Here is a 22999-nt window from a genome sequence, read left to right as displayed (position 1 = left end):
ATCTTCACATAATAGCAAGTCAGTGGCCACCTAAGAAGATTTTTAATGCCCGACAAAGATAATTTTTTTAGGCCCTTGTGAAAGCTTTGTGAATATAACATGTGATCACAAGGTTTTTTGTGTTATTAACATATGTTATTAACTTGTTCACATGTTCTCATTTACGTCAGTGAAATCCCTGATCACTACCATATAATGCTACAAACCTCCCCTCGAGTGATGATGTGAACATGTACAAAGTATGGGCGATCAATCCTGAAAAGGTAGTAAGCCCAAAGATTTACAAAAAGCTTCAAACTTTTCATGAGGAAGAGCCTTCGTGAATAAATATGCCATGTCGTCATGTGTAGGCACATAGACCAAGCTGATCTCTGCTATAGAGAGTCTTTCCCTGACATAGTGGTAATGTACCTCAATGTGCTTAGTGTGAGCATGAAACATTGGGTTCGTGCGAGCATGAAACACTGGGTTCCTTGCTGCTAATGCACTCTGGATGTCCAGTGAAAATCATAGTGCTAGATGACTGTCCAACACCCAAATCAGCCACAAGACGTCTGAGCCGCATACACTCAACTGTGGCTGTAAAAAAGGTGATAAAAAATACTTATTTTCTCTATTTGGGGATTCATAATGGCTAAACTTGAATCTCTCCATGAAGTTTCAAGTCTTTGAAAATAGTATAAGAAAATAAGTTATGCTTTGAATTATCAAATTCTTCAAACAATGCTAGTAGTAAAGGGACATTAAGGTTTCTTGCTAAAAGACTAGTGTTAAAAGAAAGATTTTTAGAGACTAGTGTTAAAAGAAAGATTTTTAGAGACTACGCATAAACAAATTACTCCTCAGAAAGATATCAATGATCTTTTATTATTAGAAAAATGAACTATAACTATTATTCAAGAATTAGTTGAAGGTAGTGGCTATCCAAGAATTAGTTCAATGTTGACATATTCAACAGTAACTTTTTATGCTATTTTATCTAATTAATATAAATTGATGAAATGCTAGCTAGGTAGATTTGTATATATTGTATTTTGCTTGAGAGCATTTTATAAAAAGCAATCCTATCTCTTATCTAGTATAATTTTTCTACATTCATTCCTACGGGGTTCCAAGTCAATTGATCGTGTTTCTTCTTATCTACCAAAGGTGTACTTAATCTATATAGCTATTCAAACCGTTGACTTTGACGTCTATATAAGAATTTTTTGCTACATTAACAACTAGGAAGTTTGATATATACATTAACAACTAGGAAGTTTGATATATACATTTTTGTAGCAAAGACTAGCAAAGTCTTCTTTTTTTTTTTTCTTGAATCTAGCCTTGTGTCACAAGTTCCTTTTGAATTTAGAGGCATGGCTAGAATTTGAAGATTGGAGTTTCCTTCCCAGGGGGTCAACATCTCCACCACAAGAAGAAGAATGGGAAAAAGAAGTTGCGCTTCAAAAGAAAGGAAAGTTTTTAATAAAACATGGTAGCCTCCTAGAGAGTTCCATTCTTGACTGAGGCTATCATCATATACTTGGGTAGGTATGCTGTGTGTGCGCGGCGTGGTAGCGATTGGGTCTGCAGAGTCCCATTTGATCTGGTTGTCTTCATGGAGAAAACCAAAATTGGGGGACATATTGTCAATAGCAGCTGTGTCGTAACTCCTCTCTCTTCAATCGTGAAACGGAAAGTTGAGAACGTGTTGAAAAAGGAGGCGCACTTCATGAAACCAGGCAAATGACCCGCCCCTGCAAGAAAATAGAAGCCTAAAATGCACGCATAGATTGCCTATATAAACAGAGCTGCGCGACAAGGTGATTCCACAAAACACACCAATTTTAGCTGAATTTGGCGGAGGCAGCAGCAGCAGCAGCCATGGCTAGAGTGCAGGCGATACTGTGTGTAATGGTGACTTGCTGCTTCATTAGCTTCGGTAAGGCACCTATATTGATCTGTGTGTGTGTGTGTGTACTATGCGCGCTTGGTTTGACGTGAATGACGTCGTCTGCTGTCGTTACTTGCATATTGCAGAGATGATGAGAGCGGAGGCAACGACAATACGCATGCACAACCAGTGCAGCTCCACGGTGTGCTTCAAGTATTGGGTGCCCAACGTGGGCGGAGCATGCTCGGAGCAAGGCTCAGGCGGCACATGGTCGGTGGACGCCTCGGGGAGCTGGGTGGGGGCCACCATGTGGGCGATTACAAACACGGGGTGCGGCGGGCAGGCTTGCAACACAGGGCCTCCCTCCGGCGTCACGCAATTCGAGATTACGGTCGACAGCAGCGGCGGCAACGACTACTACGACATTTCCAAAATCGCCGGCTATAACGGCGCCATGAGTGCAGTTCCCACCAACGGCAACTGCCCCACCGTCGAGTGCACTGACGCCAACTCCGGCGCCTGCTACTACACCGGAGGCCCCGACGAGACCAAGGCCTGCGCCACGGGCACCGACTACGACGTCTACATGTGCGCCTCATGAGCTCCATGCCACTTGTGTTATGCATGCATGCCCTTTACTAAATAATGTGGAGGTCCTTTGTAAAACTCATAGTAATAGGGGCGCAAAAAAATGAAAAATGGCCAACATCACAAAAGCTAAGCTTATTAGCATTTTAAAATAAAATTGTTTACAGAAGATGCACAAAGCTCTCTCTCTCTCTCTCTCGCAGTCGACTGGGATCGAGAGAATTTCTCCTCTCTATGATCGAAAGCTCTCTCTCTCTCTCTCTCTCTCTCTCTCTCTCTCTCTCTCGCCTACGCACATGTCTCTGACCATCAAAAGAGTGATCGATCGGACCACACTAGACGGAGTGGTATCTCACACATGATTCCAAAAAGTTCGACCGGTGGCAAAGAACTTGACGGACGTCGCCAGCACTTAGATGTCGATAAATGCAATTCTCTCTCTCTCTCTCTCTCTCTCTCTCTCTCTCTCTCTCTCTCTCTTTTGTGAAGATGGAGATGGAGATATTTTCATCTCTCGATCAGTGCTGCCAGATATTGAGATTCTAACACCATAGAAATTTTCTATGCATCAAGAAAAAAATTCCTATCATGAGACGAATTTTCAAGAGCCTTTGTGGATCACAAGCTATTATTTTTTTCCATGTTGGGGAGCCGTTAGGAGCCATAGTGATTAATAAAGAAGTCTTCTCATATGGTGTCACACCTTTCTAATAAATCCTTAGCTACATTTTGCTTCTAAAAGTGAGGTTTTTTCCTTCAAAATATGTTTTCCTAATTTATAAATAGCACATCTCTCCATTACCCTAAGCAATTATATGTGCTTTAGAGGAGGGTCATCAATGGAAATTTAACCCTCTCTATTAACCAGATTATGATTGGGATGTGTAACATGTTTACTATGATTTCGAGTCTTTAAATTGTCATTTAATTTTACAAATGCTCCATCTTCTTTAATTTTTACCAATAATTGTTTAAGATGCATCGTTAAAACCACCAATCATCAAAAGATCCTTACTTTAAATGCGTTAGTCTTGCTATATCTATATCTATACTGAAGGAGAAGGAATGTGACTCCCACATGTCAGAAGCAGGTTTTTTGAGGTTTTTCCAAGTTTTTTGGGGTTTTGTGGAGTGCTATTCCATGCAAAACTAGGCTTGGGGGGGGGGGGTCGTATTATACACAAAACCACCTAGTTTTGCATGCAATGCCACTCCCTTGTCCCCTCACTCATCACTCATCTCTCTCACTCTCTACTCACCCCACCCGCTCTCTTGCTCACACCCCCTTGCATTATCATGTCAAAGTTTGAGGATTTATCATGTTTTGTAATTTCTCGAGAGGCTTTCGAGATAATGAAATAGAACGAGAGAGAGAGAGAGAGAGAGAGAGAGAGAGAGAGAGAGAGAGAGAGAGAGAGAGAGAGAGAGAGAGAGAGAGAGAGAGAAAGCTGTTTGGCACATTAAAGCTATATTATTTATGCCATATGAACTAGAGGCTTGGTATTTTGAATTAGAGGCTTGGTATTTTGAATCATTAATTTGGATTATGATTGGGATGTGTAACATGTTTACTATGATTTAGAGTCTTTAAATTGTCATTCAATTTTACAAATGCTCTCCTTTAATTTTCACTAATAATTGTTGTAGACGTGTCTTTGAAACCACCAATCGTCAAAAGATCCTAACATTGGCTCTTAAAGCATCCAAAACAATCCTTACATGCATCAAGTGCTCCTTCTCCCATTTGCTATATATCAAAATATCATCAAAGAATACAAGCACCCATTTGTAGAGGAAAGCGTGCAACTCTACGGTGATAGCGTGGAGGTGGAGGTTGGAGGTTGGAGCTTAACAAGAAAGCTTGGAGGCCTCAAGGGACTCAAGTTTGAAGCATTGGTAAGTGCCCTATGACATTTGTGATCTATTGCTCATCCTTTAGGTGAATGTGTTGAGTTTCCTCTTGGAGGTGTGGTAGCCCATAACAACGGCCTTATCAAGCTTACTATGTTGTTGCTCAAGCACAAGAGCATAAGCAAGACAACCAAAAATATGCAAATGAGCCACATAAGGCTTCCTGCCATGCCAAGCTTCATAAGGAGTTTTAGACTGCAAGGCCTTGGTAGGGCATTTGTTTTAACACAGTTTACGCACATAGTTGCCTCTAACCAAAAACCATGAGATAAATCTTGGGATTTCACCATACATCATGCCATCTCTGTGAGGGACCTATACTTCCTCTCAGCCACACCATTTTGCTGAGGTGTGTATGGCATTGTACATTAATGCCTTATGTCTTTTTCAACCATATATGCATGAAATTCCTTGGACATATACTCCCCCCCTCGATCTGAATGAAAGGTGCCAACCTTACATTCACATGCATTTTTAGCCATGTGTACAAAGTGCCTAAAGCACATAAAAACCTCTGACTTCTGCTTTAATGGATACACCCAGCTATCTCTCGAGTAATCATCAATAAAAGTGACGAAATAGAAATTTTTCCCAATAGATAGTGTCCTCATAGGACCACATACATCACTATGTATAAGCTATAATTTCTTAATAGCTCTCAAAGATCCATCCTTTGGAAATGATGCCCGATGTATATAACCAAGAATACACTCCTCACATACATGTCTAGTAGGAGTCTCAAGAGTTGGCAACTCAGATGACACGATATCATGCCTTTGAAGGCATAACAAACTGCCATAATTCAGATGGCCAAATCATGTATGCCATAATTCTGCATGACTCATAGCACGAGTTGTAGAGACTAAGCAAGCATCATACTGCAACTTCTCAAATACATCCATCTTGTATAGGCCATGAAACAAGGTACCTAAGAAAATGAAAGAATAAACATCATTTTTATCCTGAACTGTACATCTATCATCCACAAATTTCACCATCTTAATACCTGGCACATATAAAACTTTAGAAAGAGTAAATGCGCCCCCATTTGTAGCAGTGAGCACAACTCTACTAACTCCTTTGAGAGGATCTGAGAGGCACCATTTGCACATGTGACAGTTCCTGCACTTGGGATAGATTCCATAGATGAGCACTTTTTTTTGTGAAGTAATGTGCTTATACTAGCACCAATGTCAAAGTACCAAGCATCTGATTCGGCCACCTCACATGCATATACTCTACGGGGTCACTCATAAATATGTAAGCATAGCCCGTGGGTTCAACATAAGGAGTTTTTAAATATCCGTTTTTACACATTTTTTACATATAGAAGGGTAACATTTAAAGAGGGTATTTATAGATTGAATAGATAAAGGGTGTGTTTTATTCATGCAAAACTTACAGATAAGGGGTTTTTCAATTAGGCCTTAAACGCACGTGATATAGAGGATTTACATTTAGTGAATCCCCCAAGTGCATACATCATGAACAGAAGGGTCATAACTACAAAAAATGTACAGTTCATGCCCAATCTACATCTTGAGAAAAACTTGTAGATTTCTTCTTCTCTGCACTTGGTGTAGATGCATCAGCCAACAACCATGCTCAATGCTTTCTTTTTCTCCTTCTCTAGCCTTTTTTTGCACTCATTTATATAGTGTCCTTGTTTCATACGATAGTGACACTTGGCCTTCTTTTTAGGCTTAAAACCTTCTTTCTCTACATCCTTACCTGAGGATTCTAATTTTGGCTTATAGCCACCATGCGAAGAAGCTTTACTTTTGCCTTTCTAAGACTAGCAACAAAAGCTTGGTCACCAACTCGCATAACAAATTTGTTTTGCCTAGACTGCTCTTCTTGCAAGAGTATTGAAACCAGCTCATCAAATGTAAGGGAATTTGGATTTCCCTTCATCATGAGTCTAGGGGTAGAGGCAAAACTCTAATAAGAATCCAGCAATGCATTGAGAACTTTGGGCACCAATGTACTATTAGGATATATCTCATCCACACTAGCGAGGTACTCCTTAGAATCTTTAATCTTGGTCAAGAAGCTGTCCATTGAGTCTCCCTCATTCATGTGATCAGAATCCAATTGTTTGCGTAGATATGTAACACGTGCTTCATTGTGCACCTAGTATAATGCAACAAGTGCATCCCATGCCTATTTTGAAGTCTTACATGACTGAATATGAGGAATAATGCTTCGCTTCACGAAAAGTGTAAGCAATGCATGTGCTTGTGCATCTCTTCAATCCCATCTCATTTGAGTAGCAGTGGGAGGTGCTGGTGGTGCATGTGGAGAATCCACATTTGTATCAGATTCTACTTTACATGTGCCTGCAGCACCTAGTTGCACTGGTAGTTGTGAAATAGGACGAGTTTCACTACCACTGACCACATTCCAAAGGCCTTTAGCAACCAGTACATGCCTCATCATATAGGACCATAATGGGTCGTTAGTCCTGTCAAGTTTGTCCTCAGTAGACAACATGTTGAATACATCAGTACTGCCAGCCATGACTATCTACTAAATGCAAAAGCTTTCAGCACACTGCAAGTACTGTCGTATTCACTAAATGCAACCCCGGATGGCTGCCAACTAGACTGAATCACCTGTAAAGTGTATGAAAAATAGCATAGAGTAGAGAATAGAGTGTTACTGATGTATGATGATCTGTAAGGTTCCTCCTCAGCCTAAAAGATTTATAAGCCCTCATCTCAGTCCCCTGTAATCATCCCCTATTTCAGAATGCAAGAAAATATTGTTTTCCCTTGTTTTAGCCTAGAGAGAGAGGTAATTCAAAACTGAGATATTTTTGGTTACAAAGTTTCTCCTAATATCTAAGATGAACTCCCCTAAAATAGAAGTTCAAAAAGAATTTTCCAATGTGCATTAGAAATTAGTTGAATATGTGTATTAAAGGCCTTAGCCTAAGGGTCCACCTTTTCAAAAAATTTTGATTAAGGTACAAATAAGGTTCTAAAGAGCCAACAGGATTAATCCAAGTGTGGGGATAACAAAAATGCAAAGAATATAAGAAATATATCACAAAAATGAGTAAATGCTCACTTACGATGAAGAGTTGACTGAGTACTGGGTTTATTATTAAAAATGAAGGTTTATTACCAAAAAAATCAAAATTTGACACCTCAGTAAGGAAAAAGACGCCCCATGAAGTAGGCACCTTTTTCTCATCATTACTTGGAATTTTTAATTCAAAAAATGAGATATTTTTATCTCTCCTCTCTCCTTATGCAAACTAGATAAAAAAAGGGAGCCAAACTGGATAAATTTTATTCAAACTAGATCAAACTGGAGCTGGAAGCCTCTAGACCTCAGTTTGACTTGGTTAGTGGCCTCCCTCACCTGTAAATAGACCCTCATTCCTTTGTATTTTCATCTTTGAGAAATTACATGCTAGTATTATCTTCATTTTAGTGTAATTCTATTATCCCTCTATTTTGCCTCTACTTTTGGGAGCTTTGGAGCTTCTTAATTCTTGGTGGCCAAACCTTGCTTTGTGGGCTTCACTTCTCTCCAAAAGAATCAAGCCAAAATCAAAGGTAAGCCTTAATTCAATGGTTTTTCTATCTTTCTCAATGATTTTCTTCTTTCCAACCCCTCTAATGCTTGGGAAGCTTTCAATTAAATGGTTTTTTCTTGAAATCAAGTTTTCTTAATGATTCATAATGCTTAAATGGTTTAATACTAATCTTTATGATTAGTTGAAAGATCCCTGCCCCCTCTGCACAATGGATTCGGGGATGCTAGCAGCAGCGAAAGTTGCACTCCTTGCGCGGGGCAGGGTCCCTCACTCGGGGGCTTGCCCACCGAGGATCTGCGGAGAGACTAATCCCTCGGTTCTTCCAAAAACCAAACCCGAAAAAACCTCCCTCACCCGGAAAGCACAGGCGATTCCTCCAGGATATTTTTACTCTAACGTAGTCAAGGTCATTACTGACAAAACTGATCCGACTGAACTCGTAAGTCACTTGGTCAGATCAAGGAAGAAACTTGCACTTGGATCATCGAGACCAACGCTTTTTTTCCCATCGAGAGGCACAACCGTTGATTCTTTTCCATAGAACAATTACTATCCGCCGGGATTTCCTTCATCTATTGTACTATAACAGAATTGAGTCTCATTTTATGGATCCTTTAGTCCAGCCGAACCCCATCAGTCCCATGGCTTAGCCAACCATCCAACCACTGTAGTGATGGGATCCAATTAGAAATTTGGTTAGGTTTTGTCCTGGGTACCATGGAAAATGGTTCCCAGGCCCCCTAGCCAGATATTCATGCAAACTTAAAGCTAGTCACACCAATTACACAGCCAATATGAAATTGCCTTTTTTCGCAAATTCAGATGTCTTTAAAACAGTCTTTTAATGAAACCATAGTATCAATGATCATAATCCTCCAAAAATATCTGATTGAATCCTAATTTCCAATCATTCCTTCATGGGAGTACCTATGGCATCATTGGCAACCAGAACACCACCTGTCCACTTAGGGGCCTTCTCGATAGTTCCTAGCTCATAGTACTCGGCAATATATTCGCTTATAAAAATGATGCTCATAGTACTCGGCAATATATTCACTTATAAAAATCAAGATGGAATCTCCATTGTTGAAGATCGCAAGATCAACCAACAGATCTCTAATATCTTCCACGATAAACGTGTGGGTATCTTCGATGACCTAAAGCCCGAGCACCATATGGTGAGCACCCTCTAGGATCCTTCGTAGGTCACCTAGCGCTTCACTCATAGGCCGCTTGGTCCAGTGTACTGGAAGCTCACCATTTAAATCGAACCGAGGTTGGTCAAGACCTCGACCGACCTTGCTAACACGAGACGTCCTCCGTTGACTCTCCATCGGCTGTTGCAACTTTATCAATTAGGTCTCCACGACCTCAATCACAAGATGGTCAATAATGCTTCCCCAGCATTATTGACATAAAACAGTCGTTTAAAAAGAGGTCATAAATACAGTTTCTATAATGAACTCTCGTCTTTCACATTGTTCCACATCCGTCCACATTACTTAATTCATTCACTCACATCTATCTCACATGGCATCACATCTCATTCATTCACATCTCATCCATTCACTCACATTTATCTGATTCACATGGCATCACATCTCGATTCACATCACATTACATCTCATCCATTCATTCACATCTATCTGATTCACATCACATCTCATCACATCTCATTACATCACATCCCATCCATCCATTCACATCCATTACATCACATCACATCCATTCATGTCCATCATATTTATTTACATCATATTCATTCATATCCATCACATTCATTCTCATTACCATCCCATCACATACATTCTATCCCATTACATCACATCACATCTATCCACATCATATTTCATTCATTCTATCCACATTACATCACATCCACATCATATCTCATTCATACACATCTCATCTCATTCATCCACATCCATCCAACCATTCACATGTACGACTACCCACATCTATCCATACATTCACATCTATCACTTCACATCCACATATATTTCACATTACATCACATCTCTTTACATCACACCACATCTTATCCGCATCTACATCACATTTATATCCACATCTCCTTTACATCACACCACATCTTATCCGCATCTACATCACATTCACATCCACATCCCCTTACATCACATCACATCTCATTCTGATCCACATCCATTCATCCACATGCATTCTTTCACAAAAAAATCCACATCCCCTTACATCACATCACATCTCATTCTCATCCACCTCCATTCTTTCACAACACATCCACATCCATTCTTTCACATACACATCCACATCCATTCTTTCACATCCACATCCACATTCATTTACATCACATCACATTCTTCCACATACACATCCACATTCATTTACATCACATCACATTCTTTCACATACACATCCATTTACATCACATCACATTCTTTCACATACACATCCACATCCATTCTTTCACATACACATACATATCCCTTCTTTCACATACACATCCACATCCACATCCATGTACTCCCCATCTCACCCTTTCACATATCCTCTCACCTCATTCTCATCTCATCATCCACATCCACATCCATTTCCATTACATCACATCTTATCACATCCTATTTTCATCTTATCACATCCATTCACATCCTATCGCATCCCATTTACATCTTATTACATCCATTGACATCCTATCACATCCCATACACATCTTATCGCATCCCATTTACATCTTATCACATCTATTCACATCCTATCGCATTTCATTTACATCTTATCGCATCCATTCACATGCTATTCCCATACACATCGTATCGCATCCCATTTACATCTTATCACATCTATTCACATCCTATCGCATTTCATTTACATCTTATCGCATCCTATTTTTATCTTATCACATCCATTCACATGCTATTCCCATTTAAAAGCTTTTTCTAGTTTGATACCGATAATGGAACTTTCTCTAAATTTTTACCAATTGCTTAGCCTAATTAAAGGTTCTTTTTCTCGACGACTATTTCCATATTCCTTCTCAATTTGTCAATTGAATTATATTCAATATTCCTCTTTTGAATAAAAGAATTTATGGGATTTATAGAAATCAACTCTACCCATATTTCAACTTTTGATAAATAATCATAAAATTAAATTGAATTATACTAAAAATTTCTCTTCTTCCCATTTAATTTCTTGGATCTCAATTACCATGGGAATTCCTCTTTCTGCATTTGATTATTTGCATTCCAATGTCATCGAAATTCCTCTTTTATCATCAAATATTTCTCATAAAATAAATTCATCTAAAATAAAATATCCCTTATTTCAATATGCTAGGAATTTCTCTTTTCCCATCTAAATGATGGAATTCCAAATGTTATAGGAATTCCTCTTTTACCATTTAAATATTTCTCATAGATCAAATAAATTTATCTAAAATTCATCTTTGAATTTAAATAAAATATCCATTAATTCCAATATGCTAGGAATTTCTCTTTTCCCATCTAAATGATGGAATTCAAAATGTCATAGGAATTCCTCTTTTACCATTTAAATATTTCTCATAAATAAAATAAATTTATCTAAAATTCATCTTTGAATTTAAATAAAATATCCATTAATTTCAATATGCTAGGAATTTCTCTTTTCCCATCTAAATGATGGAATTCCAAATGTCATAGGAATTTCTCTTTTACCATTAAAATATTTTTCATAGATAAAATAAATTAATCTAAATTTTATCTTTCAATTTAAATAAAATATCCATTAATTCCAATATGCTAGGAATTTCTCTTTTTCCATCTAAATGATGGAATTCCAAATATGGTGGGAATTCCTCTTTCATCATAAAAATGAGGTACTAGAAATTCCTCTTTTTGCTAATTACCTATTTATGCATAAACATTAAAATCATTTTTTTCATGATTATGATGAGAATTATTCAATTGACCTAGGATGATTAATCCTAGAATATGGTAGGAAGTCCTCTTTTCATATTATAAATGAAAATGATTTATGTGTTAATTTTTCAGAAATTTTGCCATAGCTCCGCTGCTATTACTGATAATTTTTAATATTTTTGAAAGCATAAAGTTTAGTAATACCATATAATAGAATAACTATTATTTGGATCAATACCTAATTATGGGTTTGATTTCCAAGTTTTCCATAAATTAAATAGCATAAAAGTATTAAAAAGCCACTTCTTTTTGGCCGCCTCAAATTTGACAAGCATAGAATTTACTTTTAGATTTGAGAATTGCTTCATGAGAAGCATCATTTGAATATAGAATAGGTCATAGGAATGGCCATTCTTTGGAGGAGAGAGAGATATGCTTTAAAAAAAACATTTAATTTAGGCATAAATGGAAACTTTATAAAATTTATCACTAAAATTCTTTACAGAGTTTCAATTGCATTAAAGAGCCATTCAATTGAATACTTCTCAAGATTGAGAGGGGTTAAGTGAGAAACATTTTGAGATTAAGAAAAAGACCATAAACTCACAATTTACCTCTTGTTTTGCTTGATTCTTTAGTCATTAGAGAGGCCCCCACCCAATCAATTGGTTAGTATGTTGAGGAAGGCTCCAAAGAAGGTTGAAGAGAGAGAGAAACTCCATTCTCTCCAAATTGTAGAGGATAATAAAAAATATCATTATTTCAGTATAATACTGGCATGGTATAGTTCTCATATTTTTTAACAAAGGACTAAAGATCTATTTATAGGTGAGAGAGGCCTCTAACCAAGTCCAACTAGTTTCTAGATTTTCCAAGTTCAGTTTGGCTGAATTTGGACTTTGGACCTAGTTTGGCTCCCTTTTGATCCAGGAGAGAGGAGAGATAAAAATATCATGATATTTTTGAGTTTAAATTTCCTCCACACATATCAAATAGGTGCCTCCTTGAAGAGCCCCCTTCTCCTTACCAAGGTGTCAAAAATGTGTCATTATACCCAAAATATATCATTTTTTAGTAATATTCATAGTTTTTTACTAATAAACCTTGTACTTAGTCAACTCTTCATCTTATGTGGGCATTTAAACATTTTTGGGTATTTTTCTTTTTTAAAGTGGATTTATCTCCTCTCCACACTTGGATTGATCCTATTGGCCCCCATAGGAACCTTAATTGGACCATAATCCAAAAATTTCTAAAAATCTAGACCCTTAGGCTAATGTCCTTTATACATATTTTTAATTAATTCCAATTGCACATTGGAAAGTTATTTTTGAATTTATGTTTCAAGGGAAACCATTTTAGACACTAGGAGGATTTTTATATCCAAAAATATCTCAATTTTGGATTACCTCTCTCTAGATATTTTCTCTCCAAGCCAAAATAGGGCAAAACAGGATCTTTGTTGTATTTCAAAGAGGGAAATAATTATAAGATTATAAGGGAAGGTTCTTACACCTATACACCTCAAAAGCTGGAGGGAGGAATCTTACATTAATTATAGATTTTTTAGTAAACCTCTTTTTCTTGGAAAGATTAATCATCTTTATGATTAGATCCTTGTTAGAAGGATGGTTCTTAATGATAAACTCAGTATCTTAATTAAAACTCTAAGCTTGATAAGCTAGAGAAAAAGATTAGGTATTTTTATGATTTTAATCTAGTAAAAATGATGATTAATTCTTTAAGCTTGTTTATGATTTAGAAAAATTCTATAAACTCATTTTAAAGTTGAAAGAGTGTTATGCTAACATTTTATATGAATTCTCCTATAGAAATGATGAATGGATGTTTTAAATCAAGAGAATTAATCATAATTATGATTATAATTATGTTATGAATGCATAAATAAAATTTTAGCTTAAAAGAGGAGTTCCTACAATTATGTGTATTCATTTAAGTTAGAAAATTGAACATTCTCAGTAATTGCAGAGCGAGGCTATGGCAAACTTTTCATGAAAAAAAAGAAAATTTTTATTTTTATGCATAAAATTAATAATACAAAAGAGAAATTCCCATCATATTCTAGGCCTATATATTTTTATGCAAAAAGAATGATTTTTATCACATTTATGAAAAATATTTTTTTATGATATTTATGCATAATTATTTAAATAGAGAAAGATGAATTTTTGTTATATTTATTTTTTCATGCATAAATTTAGATGCAAAAAGAGGAATTCCCATGATATTCAAGATATAAATATTTTAAAGATTAAAATAAGAAATTCTGGCATATTTTAAAATATGGATATTTTTATTTATTTAAAAGAGGATTTTTCATCGTACTTTAAGTAGAAAAATGCATGAATTAAATTCGGTATGAAAAAAGAAGTTTTCACCATAATTTCATGTAGAAAATTATGGTATATTAATAGTAAGGATCAAAATGAAGAAAAGAATATTTTAAGATATTTTTATGTGAATAAATCAATAAAATGATGTATGCATATTCATAAATGGATTATTGGAAGGAGAGTTATCTTTATAAAATTCCATTATTCTTGAATAGAACTATTTATAATTCTATTGTGACCAGGAAAGAATAAATTTTCATAATTTTGGATTTTTCTCTTACAATTGGAAATCATCGTCGTTAATTTAGATAAATAGAAGAAAAATCCTTAAGAATCAAATCCGAGTAATTTATAGTAAGACCACGACCACGTGAGAATGGTGGGCCAGTAAGATGCTTGCCCATCTCTCGAACCAAAAATTAAGTAAAACCTTGTGACCATTCCCATTTCTTCAGTAAGAAGAATGGACTACCGGCCGATTTACAAAATTCTCCTTAGATCCAAAATGATTGTCAGAAATTCATTGAAATTGATGGGTGGATTACCCTGTTAAGAGATTCATGATTTTTACTAAGAAAGTCTGTACTCGAGAAAAAGGGTCTTGTGGAATCAAATTCAACGGGAAATTATCACTTGCATCGAAACTCTGTTTTTTGAAAAGGACTCTCTTACACCAGAATGCTGGAGGAAGCATTTGGCCTATGGTTGAAACTAAGGAGAGTTTCGTTTGCAACAGTTTTGGCAGGGAGTTATCAAATGATGTCACTCGCAATGGCAAAGCCTGCCAAGGTCTTGACCAGCCTCCATATGGTTAAAATGGTGTGCTTTCAGTACGATGGGCGAGCAGTACCGACGAAGTGATCCCTGAGTGAAGTGCTAGGACACCCAAGGAGGATCCTAGAGGGTCTCACCAGGCGATGCACGGGCTCGCGGGTGGCTAGGATACCCATGCATGCGTATGTCAAGGAAGATATGGGTAAAACAATGGACTGGATATTTTGGAGGATTATGATTCGAAATACTATGGTTTCATTTCAAGTCTTCTTTAAAGACTGCTGAATCTGTAAAAGGCAATTTCATATTGGGTGTGTAAGTGGTGTGTCTAAATTGTATTTTGCATGAGCACTATCTAGGGGGCCTGGGAACTCTTTTCCCTGGTACCCGGGACAGAACTCAACCAAATTTTTATATAAAGGAATCCCACCAATACAGTGGTTGGGCGGTTGGCTAACCATGGTCGATTGGGGTTAGGCTAGATTGGTGGAGAAGCACATGTCTACACTACCCAGCTAGCATTATCAAACCCTACATATAGTAGCATGGGCATAGGAATCAAAGTGTTCCAAAATTACACCAAGGGGCGATCTCCTACCCTAGTTTCCTCACGAGGTAGTTTACCATGATGCACCGAACCACCACTCACTACTCACGATATCACTAAATCTAGAGCTGAGGCCTAGTTGCATGCTCTAGGTGGCACCATCAGAGGGTCTCGTACTCAGTCCAGATACAAAAGATAAGTATACACCCCAAAATGAGTAGATAAGAGGGTGTACATACGCACAGGAGAAAAAACCTCCTAGTGAGGAAAAAAGTATTTCGAAAGTGCTAAGTGTGTTCACACACATCACTACCAGGGATTTAATATTCACGTGATCACAAGATTTTTTGTGATAATAACACATGTGAACAAGTTATTCACATGTTCTCATGTTACCGTTCACAAAATGACAGGTCACTTGCCATTTGGGAACCCCTTAAAAGCTTGGCTACACATGGGAATAAGCTATTCACATGTTTTCATGTTACCATCTTCACATAATAGCAAGTCAGTCGCCACCTAAGAAGATTTTTAATGCCCGACAAAGATAATTTTTTTAGGCCCTTGTGAAAGCTTTGTGAATATAACATGTGATCACAAGGTTTTTTGTGTTATTAACATATGTTATTAACTTATTCACATGTTCTCATTTACGTCAGTGAAATCCCTGATCACTACCATATAATGCTACAAACCTCCCCTCGAGTGATGATGTGAACATGTACAAAGTATGGGCGATCAATCCTGAAAAGGCAGTAAGCCCAAAGATTTACGAAAAGCTTCAAACTTTTCATGAGGAAGAGCCTTCGTGAATAAATATGCCATGTCGTCATGTGTAGGCACATAGACCAAGCTGATCTCTGCTATAGAGAGTCTTTCCCTGACATAATGGTAATGTACCTCAATGTGCTTAGTGTGAGCATGAAACATTGGGTTCGTGCGAGCATGAAACACTGGGTTCCTTGCTGCTAATGCACTCTGGATGTCCAGTGAAAATCATAGTGCTAGATGACTGTCCAACACCCAAATCAGCCACAAGACGTCTGAGCCACATACACTCAACTGTGGCTGTAAAAAAGGTGATAAAAAATACTTATTTTCTCTATTTGGGGATTCATAATGGCTAAACTTGAATCTCTCCATGAAGTTTCAAGTCTTTGAAAATAGTATAAGAAAATAAGTTATGCTTTGAATTATCAAATTCTTCAAACAATGCTAGTAGTAAAGGGACATTAAGGTTTCTTGCTAAAAGACTAGTGTTAAAAGAAAGATTTTTAGAGACTAGTGTTAAAAGAAAGATTTTTAGAGACTACGCATAAACAAATTACTCCTCAAAAAGATATCAATGATCTTTTATTATTAGAAAAACGAACTATAACTATTATTCAAGAATTAGTTGAAGGTAGTGGCTATCCAAGAATTAGTTCAATGTTGACATATTCAACAGTAACTTTTTATGCTATTTTATCTAATTAATATAAATTGATGAAATGCTAGCTAGGTAGATTTGTATATATTGTATTTTGCTTGAGAGCATTTTATAAAAAGCAATCCTATCTCTTATCTAGTATAATTTTTCTACATTCATTCCTACGGGGTTCCAAGTCAATTGATCGTGTTTCTTCTTATCTACCAAAGGTGTACTTAATCTATATAGCTATTCAAACCGTTGACTTTGACGTCTATATAAGAATTTTTTGCTACATTAACAACTAGGAAGTTTGATATATACATTAACAACTAGGAAGTTTGATATATACATTTTTGTAGCAAAGACTAGCAAAGTCTTCTTTTTTTTTTTTCTTGAATCTAGCCTTGTGTCACAAGTTCCTTTTGAATTTAGAGGCATGGCTAGAATTTGAAGATTGGAGTTTCCTTCCCAGGGGGTCAACATCTCCACCACAAGAAGAAGAATGGGAAAAAGAAGTTGCGCTTCAAAAGAAAGGAAAGTTTTTAATAAAACATGGTAGCCTCCTAGAGAGTTCCATTCTTGACTGAGGCTATCATCATATACTTGGGTAGGTATGCTGTGTGTGCGCGGCGTGGTAGCGATTGGGTCTGCAGAGTCCCATTTGATCTGGTTGTCTTCATGGAGAAAACCAAAATTGGGGGACATATTGTCAATAGCAGCTGTGTCGTAACTCCTCTCTCTTCAATCGTGAAACGGAAAGTTGAGAACGTGTTGAAAAAGGAGGCGCACTTCATGAAACCAGGCAAATGACCCGCCCCTGCAAGAAAATAGAAGCCTAAAATGCACGCATAGATTGCCTATATAAACAGAGCTGCGCGACAAGGTGATTCCACAAAACACACCAATTTTAGCTGAATTTGGCGGAGGCAGCAGCAGCAGCAGCCATGGCTAGAGTGCAGGCGATACTGTGTGTAATGGTGACTTGCTGCTTCATTAGCTTCGGTAAGGCACCTATATTGATCTGTGTGTGTGTGTGTGTACTATGCGCGCTTGGTTTGACGTGAATGACGTCGTCTGCTGTCGTTACTTGCATATTGCAGAGATGATGAGAGCGGAGGCAACGACAATACGCATGCACAACCAGTGCAGCTCCACGGTGTGCTTCAAGTATTGGGTGCCCAACGTGGGCGGAGCATGCTCGGAGCAAGGCTCAGGCGGCACATGGTCGGTGGACGCCTCGGGGAGCTGGGTGGGGGCCACCATGTGGGCGATTACAAACACGGGGTGCGGCGGGCAGGCTTGCAACACAGGGCCTCCCTCCGGCGTCACGCAATTCGAGATTACGGTCGACAGCAGCGGCGGCAACGACTACTACGACATTTCCAAAATCGCCGGCTATAACGGCGCCATGAGTGCAGTTCCCACCAACGGCAACTGCCCCACCGTCGAGTGCACTGACGCCAACTCCGGCGCCTGCTACTACACCGGAGGCCCCGACGAGACCAAGGCCTGCGCCACGGGCACCGACTACGACGTCTACATGTGCGCCTCATGAGCTCCATGCCACTTGTGTTATGCATGCATGCCCTTTACTAAATAATGTGGAGGTCCTTTGTAAAACTCATAGTAATAGGGGCGCAAAAAAATGAAAAATGGCCAACATCACAAAAGCTAAGCTTATTAGCATTTTAAAATAAAATTGTTTACAGAAGATGCACAAAGCTCTCTCTCTCTCTCTCTCTCTCTCTCTCTCTCTCGCAGTTGACTGGGATCGAGAGAATTTCTCCTCTCTATGACCGAAAGCTCTCTCTCTCTCTCTCTCTCTCTCTCTCTCTCTCTCTCTCTCTCTCTCTCTCTCTCGCGCTCTCGCCTACGCACATGTCTCTGACCATCAAAAGAGTGATCGATCGGACCACACTAGACGGAGTGGTATCTCACACATGATTCCAAAAAGTTCGACCGGTGGCAAAGAACTTGACGGACGTCGCCAGCACTTAGATGTCGTTAAATGCAATTCTCTCTCTCTCTCTCTCTCTCTCTCTCTCTCTCTCTCTCTCTCTCTCTCTCTCTCTCTTTTGTGAAGATGGAGATGGAGATATTTTCATCTCTCGATCAGTGCTGCCAGATATTGAGATTCTAACACCATAGAAATTTTCTATGCATCAAGAAAAAAATTCCTATCATGAGACGAATTTTCAAGAGCCTTTGTGGATCACAAGCTATTATTTTTTTCCATGTTGGGGAGCCGTTAGGAGCCATAGTGATTAATAAAGAAGTCTTCTCATATGGTGTCACACCTTTCTAATAAATCCTTAGCTACATTTTGCTTCTAAAAGCGAGGTTTTTTCCTTCAAAATATGTTTTCCTAATTTATAAATAGCACATCTGTCCATTACCCTAAGCAATTATATGTGCTTTAGAGGAGGGTCATCAATGGAAATTTAACCCTCTCTATTAACCAGATTATGATTGGGATGTGTAACATGTTTACTATGATTTCGAGTCTTTAAATTGTCATTTAATTTTACAAATGCTCCATCTTCTTTAATTTTTACCAATAATTGTTTAAGATGCATCGTTAAAACCACCAATCATCAAAAGATCCTTACTTTAAATGTGTTAGTCTTGCTATATCTATATCTATACTGAAGGAGAAGGAATGTGACTCCCACATGTCAGAAGCAGGTTTTTTTGAGGTTTTTCCAAGTTTTTTGGGGTTTTGTGGAGTGCTATTCCATGCAAAACTAGGCTTGGGGGGGGGGGTCGTATTATACACAAAACCACCTAGTTTTGCATGCAATGCCACTCCCTTGTCCCCTCACTCATCACTCATCTCTCTCACTCTCTACGCACCCCACCCGCTCTCTTGCTCACACCCCCTTGCATTATCATGTCAAAGTTTGAGGATTTATCATGTTTTGTAATTTCTCGAGAGGTTTTCGAGATAATGAAATAGAATGAGAAAGAGAGAGAGAGAGAGAGAGAGAGAGAGAGAGAAAGCTGTTTGGCACATTAAAGCTATATTATTTATGCCATATGAATTAGAGGCTTGGTATTTTGAATTAGAGGCTTGGTATTTTGAATCATTAATTTGGATTATGATTGGGATGTGTAACATGTTTACTATGATTTAGAGTCTTTAAATTGTCATTCAATTTTACAAATGCTCTCCTTTAATTTTCACTAATAATTGTTGTAGACGTGTCTTTGAAACCACCAATCGTCAAAAGATCCTAACATTGGCTCTTAAAGCATCCAAAACAATCCTTACATGCATCAAGTGCTCCTTCTCCCATTTGCTATATATCAAAATATCATCAAAGAATACAAGCACCCATTTGTAGAGGAAAGCGTGCAACTCTACGGTGATAGCGTGGAGGTGGAGGTTGGAGGTTGGAGCTTAACAAGAAAGCTTGGAGGCCTCAAGGGACTCAAGTTTGAAGCATTGGTAAGTGCCCTATGACATTTGTGATCTATTGCTCATCCTTTAGGTGAATGTGTTGAGTTTCCTCTTGGAGGTGTGGTAGCCCATAACAACGGCCTTATCAAGCTTACTATGTTATTGCTCAAGCACAAGAGCATAAGCAAGACAACCAAAAATATGCAAATGAGCCACATAAGGCTTCCTGCCATGCCAAGCTTCATAAGGAGTTTTAGACTGCAAGGCCTTGGTAGGGCATTTGTTTTAACACAGTTTACGCACATAGTTGCCTCTAACCAAAAACCATGAGATAAATCTTGGGATTTCACCATACATCGTGCCATCTCTGTGAGGGACCTATACTTCCTCTCAGCCACACCATTTTGCTGAGGTGTGTATGGCATTGTACCAGGGATTTCATTAACGTCTTCACAATTTCGTGATCACGTTAACAAAACCTAGTGTTAACATATTAAAACTTGTGATCACAATGTATATTCACATGACCTGAGAAATGACCTGCCGGAACCCACTACTCCAGTAACACCTCCGGGCTTTCACCTTTCCCGGCGGGCCCGCCGGGAAAAATAAAAGACCGGCGGGCCCGCCGGGAAAAAGAGGAAATGCCGGCGGGGTACTATTCTGTATATAAACACTGCCCGACACCCATCGTACAACTTTTGGGAAGATAGTCCTTGTTTTGGGGCGTGATATCTCTCCTCAAAGTACTTGTAGAGCTCTCGAGTTGCTAGAAGTGTCCTCTTGGGAAGAACGTCCTTATTTTAGGGGCTGTCGTCTTTCCTTGTAGGCACTCCTAAGGCTATTGAGCCACTCGTCCTTAGTTCTTTGAACTGGGGGCAGGGTGTGGTTCGTAGCTAATACTTGCGGAGATTTAGGGACAAATTTGGAGTCATCCAGCTTTGCATTTGAGCCACGTACGTAATCTACCTCATTCTGCTTTATGAATGGTTTGATGGAGCCAAGAGTCCTGCTTAGGGGCTTGTATTGGTTCTTGATACTTGATATAGTTTAGAGTAGACAAGGGTCTATTGTCCTATACTAGAGTATTGGGCAAGCATAGATCTTTGATTTTTTTTGTGAATGTTAAAGAAGGTCTATTGTCCTATACTAGAGTATTGGGCAAGTATAGATCTTTGATTGTGTAAAGTATCCTTAATTGGGTACAAAAGGCATCCTTCATTGGGAGTGCAATGTGCATGATAGTTTCGAAGTAGTTTTGTAGTAAGACCTTGCAAGATAGTTTGAAGTAGTTTTGTGTTATGTGATGATCTTTTGTATTTGTCAAGATAGTTTCGAAGTAATTTGTTTTCTAATGTATGTTTTGTTATACGTGAGTGATTTGTTGTTTTTTCATTTGTGTATTCATTGTTATACGCTTGGTTGAATAGGTTATCTGTTGAGATGGAGGACAATGTTGGATCCAGTGGTACCTCCAATAGAGTCCAAATTTCAAATAGCAGGAAAAAAAAGACACCTGGGATAGAGTGGCAATATGCAATTAACGTTGGTGATCGATTCATAGATTGGGAGTGCAAGCTATGCCATGCAGTAAAATCAAGTGGGGCTCCTCGACTAAGAGAACACTTTTTAGGTGGACCGAAGAAAAAGTCATGTACCCACCCCTCTGCACCTATAGTGGCCAAACGCATAAGAGAAGAAATGCAAAAGAAAGATTCAAGAAAACATGACACTCCTACCGTTAATGTATCAAGGCAGCAAGAACACTGTTGTTCTAATCATCAAACTCCCGCTACATCGCCTACTTGTACCCCGAACGGCAATGTGCAACCAGAAAGTAATCTACCCAGTGCATCTTCTTGCAAGCGACACTTTGACGTAGGAAATATACCCATGCGTCAAACTTCATTGCAAGAAAGCCTACGTCAAGGTCGACTCGATGATGCACAACTCGTCCTCGCTGAAGCGATTTACTTTTCTGGGAGTGCTATGATGATGGTGGACAGTGACCATTGGAAGAGAGCATGGAAGAAAATTGGTGAGTTTGGACCAGGGTTTTCACCACCTACGTACCATGCTATGCGAAATGATCTATTAGAGAAATGTTATGCGTCAGTAAAAGAACGTGTACAAAGAATAATTCTTAGCAATATAGAGCTTTCTGGATGTAGTATAGTAAGTGATGGATGGTCTAATGTGCAAAGAAAACCATTAATTAATGTAATGGTTATTTCACCTAGAGGTGAGACTTTCATCCGTGCCGTGGATTCAGCTGGTTCAATCAAAACTGGGGCTTACATTGCTCAAGTCATTAGCTCTGTGATAGAGGAAGTGGGTGCCAAGAATGTAGTCCAAGTCGTCATGGACAATGCAAAAAATTGTAAAAATGCATCCAGAATCCTACAGCGACAATATCCACATATTTTTCCGGTAGGATGTAATACTCATAGTTTGAATCTTGTATTAAAAGATTGGTATAAATCTGATGATACCAAATGGTTTGCCTCGATCGTCGACACTGCTCGCCAGCTTGTGAAATTCATGCTCAAGAGACAGAGAGTTTTAGATATGTTTCGACCTCGCATGTCAGTTATGTTAAAGCTTCCAGCGGAGACTAGGTTTTGCACTCACTTTTACACTTTTCAGTCTCTTCTTAGAAATAAAGATGCAGTTTGTGAAACATTTACATGCATGGCATTTCATGACTGGGAGA

The 22999-nt window shown here is 38.4% G+C and overlaps 2 protein-coding genes across 2 annotated transcripts; both read left to right on the top strand.

Annotated features, from left to right (window-relative positions):
* Nucleotides 1-1581: 1581 nt before the first annotated feature.
* On the top strand, nucleotides 1582-2623 carry LOC147607667 (pathogenesis-related thaumatin-like protein 3.7). Its single transcript, XM_086790607.1, has 2 exons — nucleotides 1582-1924; nucleotides 2023-2623. The coding sequence occupies exons 1-2, from the start codon at nucleotides 1867-1869 to the stop codon at nucleotides 2475-2477; spliced, it is 513 nt and encodes a 170-aa protein (XP_086646733.1). The 5' UTR covers nucleotides 1582-1866; the 3' UTR covers nucleotides 2478-2623.
* Nucleotides 2624-17545: 14922 nt separating this feature from the next.
* On the top strand, nucleotides 17546-18587 carry LOC147607666 (pathogenesis-related thaumatin-like protein 3.7). The gene is made up of 2 exons (XM_086790606.1): nucleotides 17546-17888; nucleotides 17987-18587. The coding sequence occupies exons 1-2, from the start codon at nucleotides 17831-17833 to the stop codon at nucleotides 18439-18441; spliced, it is 513 nt and encodes a 170-aa protein (XP_086646732.1). The 5' UTR covers nucleotides 17546-17830; the 3' UTR covers nucleotides 18442-18587.
* Nucleotides 18588-22999: the final 4412 nt, after the last annotated feature.

Source organism: Cibotium barometz, chromosome 55, assembly GCF_041138505.1.
Source record: "Cibotium barometz isolate CiBa-2024 chromosome 55, ASM4113850v1, whole genome shotgun sequence".
Taxonomy (NCBI): domain Eukaryota; kingdom Viridiplantae; phylum Streptophyta; class Polypodiopsida; order Cyatheales; family Cibotiaceae; genus Cibotium; species Cibotium barometz.
Note: the sequence above shows the minus strand (reverse complement) of the source record. Positions and strands in the feature narration are given on the sequence as shown.